General features: G+C 36.0%; 1 protein-coding gene across 1 annotated transcript in view; it reads left to right on the top strand.

Annotated features, from left to right (window-relative positions):
• Positions 1 to 14,573, top strand: part of LOC108967158 (synaptic vesicular amine transporter) — a 47,910-nt gene that overhangs the window by 16,956 nt on the left and 16,381 nt on the right. Inside the window, exon 3 of the mRNA XM_018930418.1 lies at positions 7,507 to 8,137. Coding sequence (XP_018785963.1) covers positions 7,525 to 8,137 — 613 coding nt within the window. The 5' untranslated portion in view covers positions 7,507 to 7,524. The remainder of the gene's footprint in view (positions 1 to 7,506; positions 8,138 to 14,573) is intronic.

The following is a 14,573-nucleotide window of genomic DNA, read 5'->3' as shown; positions in this document are numbered from 1 at the left end:
GTGTGAGTTTGTGTGACTTATAATTCAAAGCGCTTTGTTCTACACATATAATAAAGAAATTTTGGAGCTTACAATTTTACAATTAAACGTAAGTGAGCGCTACTAATTGAGTTTAATCCAGACCTTAAAATAATTATTTTCTATCAACCCTTCTTCTTCTTAATTGGCGTAGACACCGCTTACGTGATTATAGCCGAGTTAACAACAGCGCGCCAGTCGTTTCTTCTTTTCGCTACGTGGCGCGAATTGGATATTCCAAGCGTAGCCAGGTCCTTCTCCACCTGGTCCTTCCAAGTGGAGTGGAGGTCTTCCTCTTCCTCTGCTTCCCCCTTCGGGTACAGCGCCGAATACTTTCAGAGCTGGAGTGTAGCCGCTGTCTTTTAATTCGCTGAACTATGTCAGGAGGATGGAGTCATGTGTAGAAGTTCACGCAAGTGAGGAAGTTCTCTGATCGCCATTCACTTGGGAGTGGCCAGAAACGATTCTTTTACATATGACTCAAGCAGCTCACGACTTCCGGTCTCTGACTCAGTATCCTCTGGGTAGCCTATGAACAGCCGTTTGAAGGCGAGTTAAAGTGAGAAGGCGAAATATCCCCTACGTAGGATTGTGCGCTGGGCTTGGCCGCCACGTAAAAAAACACCCCCAATGAAAAAAAAAAAACAAATCAACCCCTAGTATTATTAATAATATTTTTTCTATTATCAATCAAAAGCAAGAAACACGTTAATTTCGATTGCACCGAAGCTGTAATACCCTTTACAAATACCCTTTACAAATATTTCTAACAAAAACCTTGATCGATCAGTTCATATGCAACTATATGCTATAGTGATCCGATCTGAATMATTTCTTCGATGATTGCACCGTTGCCTTGAAYACTAACTTATGCCAAATTTCATGAGGATATCACGCCAAATGAAAAAGTCTTCCATACAACCACGTGATTCCGATGGTTCAGTTCGCATAACAGCTATATGTTACAGTTATCCGATCTGAATCATTTCTTCGGAAATTGGACCGTTATCTTTCATAATACCACGCGTCAAATGAAAAGGCTTTCCATACAAGCATTTTATTCCGGTGTTTTGGCCTTGTGGTCACGGTGAAAATTTAATAATAGCAGTTTGGTCCTTACGAACCTTAACTTATATCGGCGGTTGATGCCTCTACCTAACGTGCTCTTGTGCGACCACCTGGTTTATATAGTTTCCGTCATACAGCGCATCCYGTTTACATGCAAATGATCGCCAAAGGGTGACACGAAAAACTGCAAAGTGCTTTAGGAGCGATAGTCAGGCCTCTAGTGGTGCTAGGCGGGTGAATTATGGTGCCCATGAAAACCCTGCGTGTCGTCTAGACGGTGCAATTTGWTTGATCCACTTAGCTCATATACTCTGGCCGCTGGATGTCTCAGATTATCTTACTGGCTTTTGGGGATAATCGGAAGTGGATATCTCAAGAAAATCAATACAAAGAAAATCCAAGAGCTTGCTAGGCTCGACTGAGTCTTGAGCTTAGTTCCACAAATTTCTGGGAAAATAGCAATTTTTTAACATGACCTAGACTCCACAAAGAATAAAAAACCATTTATTCCAACTTCCTTAAAAAAATTGAAAATTTTTAACACAAAATATAAAAAGACTACGAAAGCACATGTATCTTTCTGTTGACARTTTCCTCTCGTTAGTCAAAATAAAAGAACTTAGGATAAAAATAATAATAATAAAACGTTAGTTTTCCGGAAACGCTCWTCCATTTATTACTTTGAGTACTAAATTTTTTCGAAACAAGTTTCTAACGTGCTCATCGCAAATATGTACATATGTATGTATGTACTTTAGATCAACAGSAAAAACTAAAAGTCAGTAAAAGAATAAGTTCAAGAATTAAAAACTGAAAAGTAACGCTGTCGAACACACGCACACAAACACTGCAGCAGCAATCAAAAGGCCTGTTAGTAAGTGAGTAAGTAAATGAAAAGCTAGGCAATTTGCAATTTCCAAAATGTTCTAAGGAAATTCAATTTTCATAATTCATTTAGAACGACGATTGAACGCACGCTTTGAGAGTGGCTGGGACGAAGGCACAGGGGGTTAATGGAAGCGAGGGAGTGGTATGCAAAATTCAATGAAAATGAATTGTGGTAAATGGGGCAGCAGAAGAAACGTTGCATATACAAAGTGTTGTGTAGCACGGACTATGTGTTTCACGGGATACATTTCTKCCTCAGAAGTCGTAATTTGCGCCTCGAACGACGAAGACCGCTTTTATTGGAAAACTTTGCCGCTGAAATTGTKTTTGCTTTGAGCGCTGAGAGTTGTTGGCTCTTCTATTTTCGGCGCGTTTGAATAGAAAGAAGTGCGTATGCTTTTCTGACGCTTGTCAAGCTGATGCGTTGCACTTCTCTGTTTAGCCCGCTTTTCGCTTTGGCACACATACACTTGCTGATAGAAGTTCGGTTCATCTAAATTCAATTAACCACTGTCAATTAAATCAAAAAAGCTGTCATAATTGACGACTTCTGGCTGAYGGCTTGGCTCCTTTTGCTTGCTTGAATAGTAGATAAATGCGAAGAACGGTTTGAAGACATTAAAATGGGCGCGTTTCTAATTCAATACAAAGTTTTCAATAGAATTTTCAAATTTTAAGCATCATAAAAAATAGCAAAAAAAAACAGGCGTATTTAGCAAGCAAGAAGAAAAAATAACGTAGCGAGGTTGGCAGACTCCTCATCGTACCAGCTCTTCTCTTGACTTTTCCGAAAACCATTGGTTTGCAGCTGAATGTAAGCAGCTTAAAATGGCGTTTAATAGTTCCATTATACCGAGTTGCTGAGGGCAAATCGAGTGGAAATCTCTTCGGTTGTCTATTGAACCTTCCTTGTGTTTATTGAGTGCGTTTTTTTGGTGCACAGAGGCGGGTGCGTATCTTGGCTGTAACAAGCTAATGGTCCGAGTCAATATTAGCACCTCAGATCGTCCGCACGTCTAAAATACTGGAGACGTATCTTTCGTCTATCATAACATGATCGAACTTCCGGCTGACTTTCCGATCCGAAGACAGCCAGGTAGCATGGGGATTTTTCCTATACTGGAATCGAGTACTACAGATAAACATATTTCAGCGAAGTCGAGCAGCCTAAAACATTTGGATATGTTTCATCACGGAGACTGAATTTATTAACCATTGTGCCAAGGATACCATATTTACACACCCTGGCTTTAAAGTCGCCAAACACGGGCAACTCTAATAGGTGCGCTTCTAGCACCCTTAGAGGACATCTTTAGTCGAAACGTTCTTTCTCTGCCGTCGTGGTTCTGGCTAGACGTTCGTCCAACCAGGCTGAATAATACCAGGTCTCGGCGATGGAGTCTCTCTCCCACAACACCAATCACCAACACCGAATTTGCGTTCCTTTATAGGGCCACTGTAGTAAATTCCAAAAAGGACTGAGTCCTTGTCCCGTCCATCGCACTTTTCGGAGGGCAGTAATGTCAGAATTACTATTACGAGGACATCAACCAGCTAGACAGCGAAACCTTAGCAATTAAGGGACTGAACATTCCAGGTGCATTCCCTTAAATCGTAATCCATAACAAGTTTGCAGTGGTCGTTATCAAAAGGGTGGTCTCTCATCCGCGGCTGTTTTGATCTTTTAATTGTGGGTGTTTTTTTACATGGTGGGTCCCAAACCAAGCCCACAACCCTGTAGAGGGATACTATTACCAGCACTGTTCATATTTTGATGCACAGTAACTGTATTCCCATCTCATTTTTACTTTCTTCGCGGTTTAAAGTGTCATTAGGAAGAAATTAGCGAAAAGAATATAGAAAGGCATCTGTTTCTGTGATCTAACTTACAAAAAGCAGTAGGCAATGACATACTAGGTACATAAATCCATATCCATACCATATATTATATTAGAGCATGTAACAATTACACAGACATATGTTTGCTCGCTATTATAAAATATTTGTAAAGTGATATTAAAACTGCCAGCACGTGTTGCAAACAAGCACACTCTTCTTCTTTGTTAACCGTAGACACATTGTTGCTGTTAAATGCATATTCAAAAAGCAATTAAGGGTGTCTAATTAAAACGGTGTGTTCAGCAAAATTATATTCAAAATGTATAATATAATTAACAAAATTAAATGGCAACAAATTGAAAACAAKCAAACAGAGATGAGAGCAGGAGATACATAAATTTATCGACGTTGAGAGGAATAATAGCTGAGAATATGAGGTTTTAAAATGGAAATATTTTAAATCAGGCCAATGTTGTTAATTGCAGTGAATATAATTTTTTTTTTAGAAATATTTAAAAGTAATAAAAGTTGTCAGAAATTAGTGAAAAGGAAATTATCTAATATTTTGTGTTGTAGTTTATTTTTAAAATATTTTAAATAAGAAAAAATAGTATGTTTGGAACATAAAAAAGTAAGTTTCCACCAAATTTTATGAATGAATTTTTTTTTGAAAAAAAATTAAAATAAAAAATACAAAAATTTAGTTATGTGAATTTTTCGCATAAGTCTTCAGGTTATTTGAAAAATAGAAAATTCAGCCATGTCCTTGCCTTTCCTTGTCCCAACCTGTAATCGCCCGTAAATTGTTTTGCCTTCATGTTTGTTATTTTATCTTTCATTGCCGATGGGTTACAATCTATAATGAATCCTTTTTTTTTTTTTTTCAAAAATTATTTACCCTGGTCTAAAAAAGCTTAAAGCTTTTCAATCATAATAAATTATAGGGTGTCCAGAAAAATTTCAACGATTTTCTACAATTTTATATAAAAACATTTTTTCTTTAAAAATATCATAGATTTACAGCCTTCTACAGTGTAGTCACTCAATTCAAGCAACCTTAGTTTAACMTTAAATGCATTATTTCAACATCTATGAAATCTGTTTCTTAGGAGACAAATGATCCTAGCAATATTAAATTTGTCGCCAAAAATTTTTGGTAAAAATTTCGTCAATTTTTTAACTTYGAATTTAGGACGTGCAATGACAATATATTCTGGTTAACGAGGAGGTCGGAATAACATCGTTTTAATGCTGTCGGAAGTATTGTATAACTCAAAAAAATTTTTTTTTTTATAAAAAAGTTAAAAACCTCAAAAATTAACAGCTAATAAAGTGGAGAGTCTCAAATAATTGGCACTTGACTATASCCACGATTTCAACCCTCTTAGCAAACTGAAATTTATAATTTAGAATAATATCGCTATGCCTAGGACAAAGGAAAAGTAAAAAAATATCATGATTGCATAAAAAACCATTTTTGTACTTTTATTTGTGGATGTGGCTAGTTCCAGAGATAGACAAGTACATATGTATATGAAAAAGGCTCTCATAAAATTGTAGTTAAATCGCTCCAGCAAAACTTGAAAAATCGTGAGTGTCAGTTTCGAGAAAAACGCGTTTAAAGTTTCAATTCGGTYCGAAACGAATGTTTATAAAACTACCCTCAAGCATTTAGAGTATTTTTTAGTTTGTTTAGAAGTTTTTTTTTTTTTGATTTGCAAAAATCGCATTTGTTAAACTGGTATTGCTGATGTTTGGGTGTGCCTCTTAAGTGAATGGGAAAATGGAGATTATTTTCTTTAAATAAGAATTGCTTTCTTTCTTTAAATATAAATCACTGTATTCCTTGTTTAGGATTACAATCTGCACATATTTTCACAACTACATGGACATGTAATTTTATTATACCCTACCTTCTCTGTAAGCCTAAGCAGCTTTTGACTATTAGCCGACATTCCAAGATTTCATTACATATCTCCCACCCATTTCTTTTCCTTACASGCTCTCCTACCTCACATTCATATTTTTTGCTTTCTTATCACAGCTTTCTCTTCCTCTTTCTTCCCTGCAGCGTTGCTCCCCCTCGTGCACTTGTCGACTAAGTAACAATCATTCATCAGCCACTTAACTTTTATTTGATCCGATTTGTGTGTCGTGMTTTTTACTACATTTTCTTGCTTTGCTGCTACTTTTGTGAGATTTTGCTTTTATTTTTGTGAGATTTTTCCTTTTGTTCTTGTATATGCACATATCTTAGCGGAAAATTCTCCTCTAATCTCGTAATCTACTTTTATCTGGCGTYGATTACATTTACATGCAAATATCAATATGCTTTATGCTTGATTTACTGCGTAAATATTATTATTCGAAAGTTAAGGAGACTAATTTTATTTGGTTTGGGTAGAAGAGTTGAAAAAAAAAGTAATATTATGAGTACTTATGGGACATGGAGGTGGCTTTGTTGACGAGGAAGAGCAACTCGAACAGGTTTTTATATTTTCTGACAGAAAGGAGAATATTTAGGCAACATAACCTAGAWTAGAGAGCATACGAGAATGTTCCGACTCAAAAAAAACAAGAAAACTGATTGTTACGAACGAGAAAGGAAACTATTACTATMTCACAAGAAATTATTAGAATATCCACTAACAATGGGACGAACTAACTAGAGATCTATCGAACTCATCTAATACGTAGACCATAATAACATTCCAATTTATTGGTCTTGTGACATTAAGGTTACATGGGTTTCCTCGAGTAAAAAACAGCCATTTTTCAAAAAATTTTGTTTTATATAAAAAATTTATTTTTTTATTAGAATTTATTATTGTTATAAACATATACTATTAATAAATAAAATCTAAAATTTTTAGAAAAAAAAAATATTTTAATTTCGTATGGAAAAAAGATACGCCCGCGTTGGCAGGGTAACTACTTACAGAATCATCTAAAGTAGAAAAATAGAAAATTAGAGCTTGGACGAATAAAAAAAATTAAAATTGGATTTTTGGCAGACAAAAAAAAATTAAGATTTCTGTGAAATTGCGATTTTTTTTGTTTGTTTTTAAATAGTTGTAATCAAAATAAAATCCTTCGTCCAAGTCTTTGATAATTGTATTTCAAAGACCTGTGAAAAATTACACGAAGATCAGTTGAGCAGTTGTCGAGAAATCTTGCCAACCGACTTCAAAAACACGGTTTCGAGAAAAACGGGTTTAAAGACTTAAGAACTTTAAGAACTTGAAAATTTAGGAAAATATTTTAGTGGTGTTGTCGAATTTAATAAGATAATAAAAAAAATCGATTTTTTGAAGCCCTTAAACCCATGTAACCCGTTAAATGACGGTTTCGATGGCTTCGGTTAACAAACTCGGGCAGTGCAAATTTAGTAAACAACAATCCYTGAAATTTGGGTTGCAAGATTTGAAAGAATTTACACTGAAGCAAGAACAATAATCTCACACATATTAAAAATTAGAAAGTATAGTGAAGATTTCGTCATCCACTTGTCATACGTATTCTCAAAACACACGTTTCTTTCTAATCACTACCTTGCGCAGAAGGAAAAAAAATCTAATCGGTTTAAATTAATTACAGCTCAAGCTATGAATTCATTAAAAATTTAAAGAAAATATCCAAAAAACGTTACTTTTAATCAAGCACATTTTCGTTATCCGCTTATTTTTTCCATAGTAACAAGCGGGTGGCGCAATGCAATCGACTGATTCTGGAGATGGAGCAAAAAACTTCAATCAGCACATCACCAGTCATTTGGCATCATCATCCGCAGCGGGACCAGCAACAGCAACAGCAACAACAACATTAAACGACSCGTCCGCAACCGCACAGCACAACAGAAGCAACAGCACGGCCCAACACGACACACCCAGCAGGAATCCCTTCAAGCAAACACCGACTCCCCAGTGGAGCAGCGAACAGCAAAGATTAGCGCAGCAACAGCAGCTACAACAACAACCGAATGGCAGCAACAAAATCTACAACAACAGCGTACAGCATGCCAACGAAGCAGGCGCTGGCATTTTTGGCGTCGGTGGCGCGACAACAACCGCAACAACAGCGACGGCACAAGCAACACCGACACCAAACTCCCACACAGATCCGGCAGCAATCAAGACACCAGGACGACATTATATGACACCGCAACCACCGCCGCCGGATCATTGCCGGCAGGAGGATTACCGCGCCGCCGGCTCGTGGGCCACCTTCAAGAATTGGATGATCGGCTGGCGCGGCTCACGACAACTCGTCTTGATCATTGTGGCCATTGCGTTGTTATTGGATAATATGTTGTTGACCACTGTTGGTAAGTACCAATACGAGTATATAATATGTAGAATATATAGTATTTCTAGTGTCAGTAAGCTAGCCAATTTATGCGACGCCACATTGTTTATGTGATTTCCTTTTATTTTTTTGATTCCCATCATCCATTTCGCACTTATTTATTTGCTCTCGCCAATCTGTCTGTCGGCGTACGTTAATTTAAGCAAATCAAATGCGTTGCTCAATCACCTGGAAGTTGTCCATTTACCGTTATTCATTTACCGTTACTTCACTTTTATTTTCACACCTGCCATTCGCCTTGCTGCCAAGTCATGAATAAAATACRACGCCATCATCTGGCTGGAGTGTTGTGGTTTACCGCAAAATAAGTAAGAAAAAAAGAATAATATTATCGCACCACTTAATGTAATGGATGTGCTATCTTCGGAATTTCCTTTAGTGGCTCATCAATTCTTTAATGCTCCGTAATTTATGGGGTTGCTCGCAGTCATTAACTTGATTTTCGCTACATATATTTAGTTTAGAAGTGTTAGAGTTAATTTTAGATGGATAAGAATGAAACATTTGAGTTTAYGTTTTATGATTCGTAAGGATTTGTGGTTATATGTACTATCTCCGAAGGTTCCCAAGTAGAGTTGCCTTTATCATTTGTCATGTCCAATAGATCATTATATACTGCATGATCCTTCCAAAGGTTTTCAATCTTTGGATTTCGCATTAATAGATCTTTTCGCTGGTGCATTGTCTTCCATGCGTACGTCATGGCTAAATCACAAATCAGCTTTATTCATATAGCTATAGAGCTCATACAGTTCGTGGTACCATATTCGTTGGTACTCTTCGCTCACGTGGACGACTCCATAGACTTTGCGGAGAACTGTTCTTTCGAAAGCTTCAAGTGCTTTCTCATCTCGGCTCCTTAACGTTCATGTTTTAGCGCCGTATAATAGAACGAAAATGAAATGACTTTCAAAAGTGTTTTTGTCGGGAAAGAGAATATCTAGGGACGTCCAACGTCCYCTAACAGGAAGAAGCATTTGTTTGGATCTAGGTTCAATTAACTTGAATAGTATAAYTCTAAAAATTGTAGCGGCAGAAATTTTCCGAGTTGACAGTTCTTGGTCAGAAAAAAYTCCGGGTCCGTTCCGGTTACATAGACCCGAATATTGTGGGAACGGAATTCTAATTGATTTCGGTTTTTTTTCCAAAGATAAATTGATGAATTACTCACGGAATTTTCCTGTCCAAGTGGCAATTAAMAGTTCCAAACGTTGCATCTTCCCAATGTAGACCAATCTTTCTTAACTTCTCATTTCGCAAAAGCTCTTAACTTAAGTGCTTGACTAAAATCACCTTCGCTTACGAGTACATCCCAAATAGAAGTACCTTCATCAAATTCTCAACCATTAATTTAATCCATGCGAGCATAATTTATTACTTTATTATGCAKGTTGGCGGGTGAAAATGAATAAATTTTGTGTAAACGTAAGGTCATCGCATAACTTAGACGGCGTTAAGTTGATTTAGGATGTGATTTGATTTATGTGTGGAGAAAGCTCACTTGGCAAAAGTGATCTCTACTCAGTAGTAAATTACATCTCACTTTATAAATTTCGTCTTTACTTTACCGATTGCTTTCATTCATGAAATACTGCTTAATTTTCTTATTTAACGCTATTTGCACATTTTCCATTTCCTCTACCGGCGCGTTTGTCGTAACTTTCCGGCTAGTTAACAAACTATTYGCCAGTTTTTTACTTCCTCTATCTGCTGTCATTGTTCCATGCCACTTCAAAGTTATTCTATCACTAGTGAGCTCACGAAAAAAATTACTTTCTTCCTCCTTTTTATGGTTTCTTTGCTTTTATTTTATCTTACCATTTTGTGYTGCCTGCTTTGAAGGCTTTGACATTGACTTCCGTATTTGTGGTGGCTTGTTTCAACAAGTTGCTTGAATTTAATATACATGGTTTGTGGTGAAGGTACAGTGTTTTCGGAATAATTGAAATTTTATTATTTATTTTTTGTTAAATTCTAACTTTGATTTCATTGCTTTTTGACTTAAGCAATTATTTCATAAAAAGTGAGATTTTCCTCGGGAATCTGGAGAACGTGTKTATTATGATGCAAATGCTAAAAAGTTGAAGAAAGGGAATTTCCGTCTCTAGTAAGAAAATGTTAACCAATTTAGTATATTTATGACTCAAAAAGGCTGCTCAGATAAGTGTTTAACTTCAATGGCCAACGTACTAAGTATAATTGTCTTACAATGAGCCTAATAGTACGCAACATTTTCACATTACCTTTGGCTTAAAAAACTTTTGTATCGCAAAAACTTTTCTTTTTCCAAATGTTTTCGTCTTTCCAATTTGAAAAAGTTACTCAGAGTAGCTCTCTAGGTGTTTGACTTCGATAGATCATCTGTTTAGTACTGTCATTTGCTAATCAGCCCAATTATAGGCAACATTTTCATATTACCTTTGGCTTAAGCAAAATTATATATACATATTACAAAAACTTTAGACGAAATGCTAGCGTCTCCCGTTAGCCATTTTCAGCCATGCTCTGTATTTGTGATATGAAAAAGTTACTCAGTTAAAATCTCTGGGTTTTTGTTTTCGATACATCAATTGTTAAGTATTGACATTTTGAAATGCGCCTAATTGTAGGCAACATTTCTACATAATTTAAATATTTACTGATTTTTTCTTCAATATCATTCATTTTTCAAACCAAAAATGAAAATATCTTATTTTACCTCAATATCTTCAAATCTTTACACACTGTGCCAGCTGCAAATGTTCACTTTACACTCACTTTCCACGCATTTAAATACTTTTACACACGTTTCCTGTTCCTTTCTGCGTTGCTTCGCTCGGTAAATAGTTTTAAGAAAACATTTCGTCGCAGAAAGTCAAAAAAAAAAAAATTCGCAAGTTTTCATGAAAGCAATTCCGCTACGCCAAATGCTTGTAAAAGCATTAGCAAAACTCCAGCCACTTGTTGCTTTGTCAGCGGCGTTTTCGTTTTACCCACATGTTTACGCACAAAAAGAAAAAAACACAAAAACCAAATACCTTCAAACGTTTTTCCACCCAACACTACGATATGAATTCGTAATGCCAGCCACTTGAGCCATTTTCTCTGCCATTCGCTACGCTCCAACCACATCAACTCTCCCGTCCTTCATATAATATTATCCTGTCGCCAATGCCGATTTCAATGCATCAATTCCACTTGAATGCGAACGCCATTGTTGTTGAACCTTAGTTTGTGTTGTTGCACGAGTGTTTGTGTGTGTAGGTGTTTTCAGTGAATTGGCTGCACTTGCTTTRTGTGGCATTGAGGCGTTCAAGTGTTGCCAAATGCAAACAGTGTTCATACAATCGACCGCAGGCACCCGCATACTGTCCAAACCACCGTTCTGACTTCTCACCACCTCTCTCCAATACTCACTTTCTCCCCTCACTAGCTGTCCACACTTAAGTAGCTGACCATGGCGCTCTTACAGCACTGTCCGTTTCATTATGTCCAACCACTTGACATAAGCACTTCACTTTCCGATTCGATTTACTGTCACGACAAATGAACTGCCAACACCGGTTTTATAGGATTCGAAATGCCTTCACCATACCTTATACATAATATGGCTTTTGGAGCGCGCTATGTTGAAATCTATTTATATATATTTACTATATATCGCTTAACATACATATGTATGTATAATGATACGTATTTATATTTGTTTAATTGATTTTCTCATCCCACCGGGTCTCACCGCCCTCATACATCTCCAACAACAGCTTGAGTATGCGCTTGCTTGACGCAGGGCGTCGACAAAAGTGCGTGAAACGTTAATAACGCAGACAAATATCACTTCAAGTTTGATTAACGTAGCTACTATCCGTATGCTACGTAGGTATGCATGTTTGTAGGACCAATTGAGGCTTGGCATAATTGGTCTACCAATTATGTGGTGACTGCATTTGATTTCATTTGCTTTGCTGTCGATTTGTCTATGTGCAAGTGCTTTTGGCATTATAGCGCCGAAGTGGCGAGCTGCTTTAGATCGGAACCCACTCACCTACTCTTCTGGTAGTTTATTTTGCGCTCTAGCAGAACATGCGGGGTTTTACAAACCAGAGTAAGCCTACATTTTTTCACTCAGAACTGACTCTCTAGCTAGTATTATGATTTATACAATCTTTCTGAKGTTTTATTTGCATGAATTAGAAAGTTCCTGCATTCAACGGTGCCCTAACCGCTTTAAAGTGTCCACTTTAAAGCAACCCTATTCTATATTTCTATAATAACATATAAAGCTCAAGATTTTGTACAAAGCAGAGAGTGGAATCTCACTTTACTTCCTAAGAATCTAWCAAATTTTCTAAACAAGGAAAGATCTTTGACTCTTCTTAAACCACCGGGTCCGTGATACTAGGGTAGAAGAAACCCACTATATTTCCAAAGAAGCTACCCAATTTTTGACATAACGAAAAGGTCTATAACTCTTTTTCAAGCTCCGGGTCCTGTACGCAAGCGCGAAATAACTGGTGAGATTGTATTTTGCATTTTCCGAAAGGGCCGTCAGACGGTTCAGCAAGAGATGATATGTCTTAAAGGCATGCAATATCGCCAAGATCATGTTCAAGGTTACGGAACGAAAATATGCGTGCTTTTTATTCACACGGTCATGAAAAGCCTGTCGGATGGTTGTTGCTCTAGTTACAGGCAACAACAATGACGTCCTTTGCATCGTACAAGACTTCAAGATGTTAAACTGAACCTTCGTCTGGCATTACGAATAACCTGTAGATCTATGCATGGCATGACAGCGCGCCAGTATAACCCAACCTTCTTCGAAGTTTCCGTTCCCACGGCAGTCAGATCTACGTAACCGGAAYGGACCCGGATTTTTCATGCGATCAATGGCAATCAACTCAGCAGAATTCTGCCGTTACAAAAACAACAACCTTACTCGCATTCCTCGCTGGTATTTTTAAGTATGGTTCTTTATATATAAATTTAAGTATTTTGAAGTATACGCAATCGGCACAGCCCATATTTCTCGGTTTAAAGAAACGTAGATAAGAGTATAGTATAATTTTTTTTCTTTTTCATTTCTATAAAAATATGAGCAAGTATTGTGAAATCATTCCCACTGTGAGAGAAATCAACAAAAAGCATTCAAACAGTTCTGAGTAGTAAAACAGTGTTTTTTAATTTCGAAAAATTATTATAATAGAAGCTTTATTTAGCACACAATTTCAAAATTGAGCCATACTCCATATATGTATATAAGTATAGTACTAATTCGATTTTTTGATACAGAATTTATTTTTTTTTTTTTTTGTAATAGATCATTTTATATAATAACTTTAAAACCCTAAATTAAAATACATTTTTAAAGCTCAAAATATCTAAGTGAGTCAAGCATTTTCAAAGGCTTAGTTAATTAAATGGTATTCATGCATACTACGAGTATATTAATAAAGCTTGAGCCGTATTTATAATAAATAYATATTTGTACATGTTTATTCCATATTTATATAGATGGTTATATGCCATATATCAAAAACAATTTAGAAATATTTTAAAAATCATAACTTATTACCTTCAAATCCTTTTTATATAAAGTGATTTTTTGAGAAGAGACATTTTTAGTGAGACAACCAGCTTTGAGATATGAGGAGCATTATAAGATTTACATGGGTTTACGAGTTTCAAACACAATTTTTTTTTCTCGAAACTGTATTTTTGAAACCAGTTGGCAAGATTTCTCGAGAACTACTCAATCGAACTTCATGAAGTTTTTCAATACAATAATTAAAGACTTGGACGAAGGTTTTTTTTTCGGTTACAACTATTTGAAAAAAAAAATCGCGAAATTTTTACACAAATTTTCATTTTTTTTGTCTGTCAAAAATCAATTTTCCAGTTTTTCCCCCCTCATCCAAGCTCTAAGTTAAGGTTTTAACTTAAGCACGTATTTTTCACATTAACTGATCCTGTAGGGAGTTATCTTGCCAACGCGGTCGCATCTCTTTTCCGAGAGGTCACCGGAAAAGGCTGAGTTTAAAAAAAAAAATTCCGAAAATTTCAGAAATTAATTGCTAATAATGTATTTTTGTAACAATAAAAAATTCTAATAAATAATTTAATTCTTTATATGAGAAAATACACTTTGGAAAGGCTGTTTTTTACCCGAGAAAACCCATGTAGCCCCTTCAGGCTAATGGTAACATTGTCATACTTGGAGTGCGAGAACTTCCGAAGAAACGCTTGGAGCTATGAAAAAAACATTGCAATATTGTATTAAAATTTTTTTAAAAAATTATGTAAATATTATTCAAATTTTTTTTAATTATTAAATATTATTAAAATATTTTTTTTAAGATATTAAATGCATATATGGCCACGTTTCCAATTTTCATACTCAATAATATAGAAAATCT

The sequence above is a fragment of the Bactrocera latifrons genome, unplaced genomic scaffold, assembly GCF_001853355.1.
Source record: "Bactrocera latifrons isolate USDA-ARS-PBARC rearing strain unplaced genomic scaffold, ASM185335v1 scaffold_179, whole genome shotgun sequence".
In the NCBI taxonomy this organism is placed as follows: Eukaryota; Metazoa; Arthropoda; class Insecta; order Diptera; family Tephritidae; genus Bactrocera; species Bactrocera latifrons.
The sequence above is the reverse complement of the archived record's forward strand: the minus strand, read 5'-3'. Positions and strand labels throughout refer to the sequence as shown.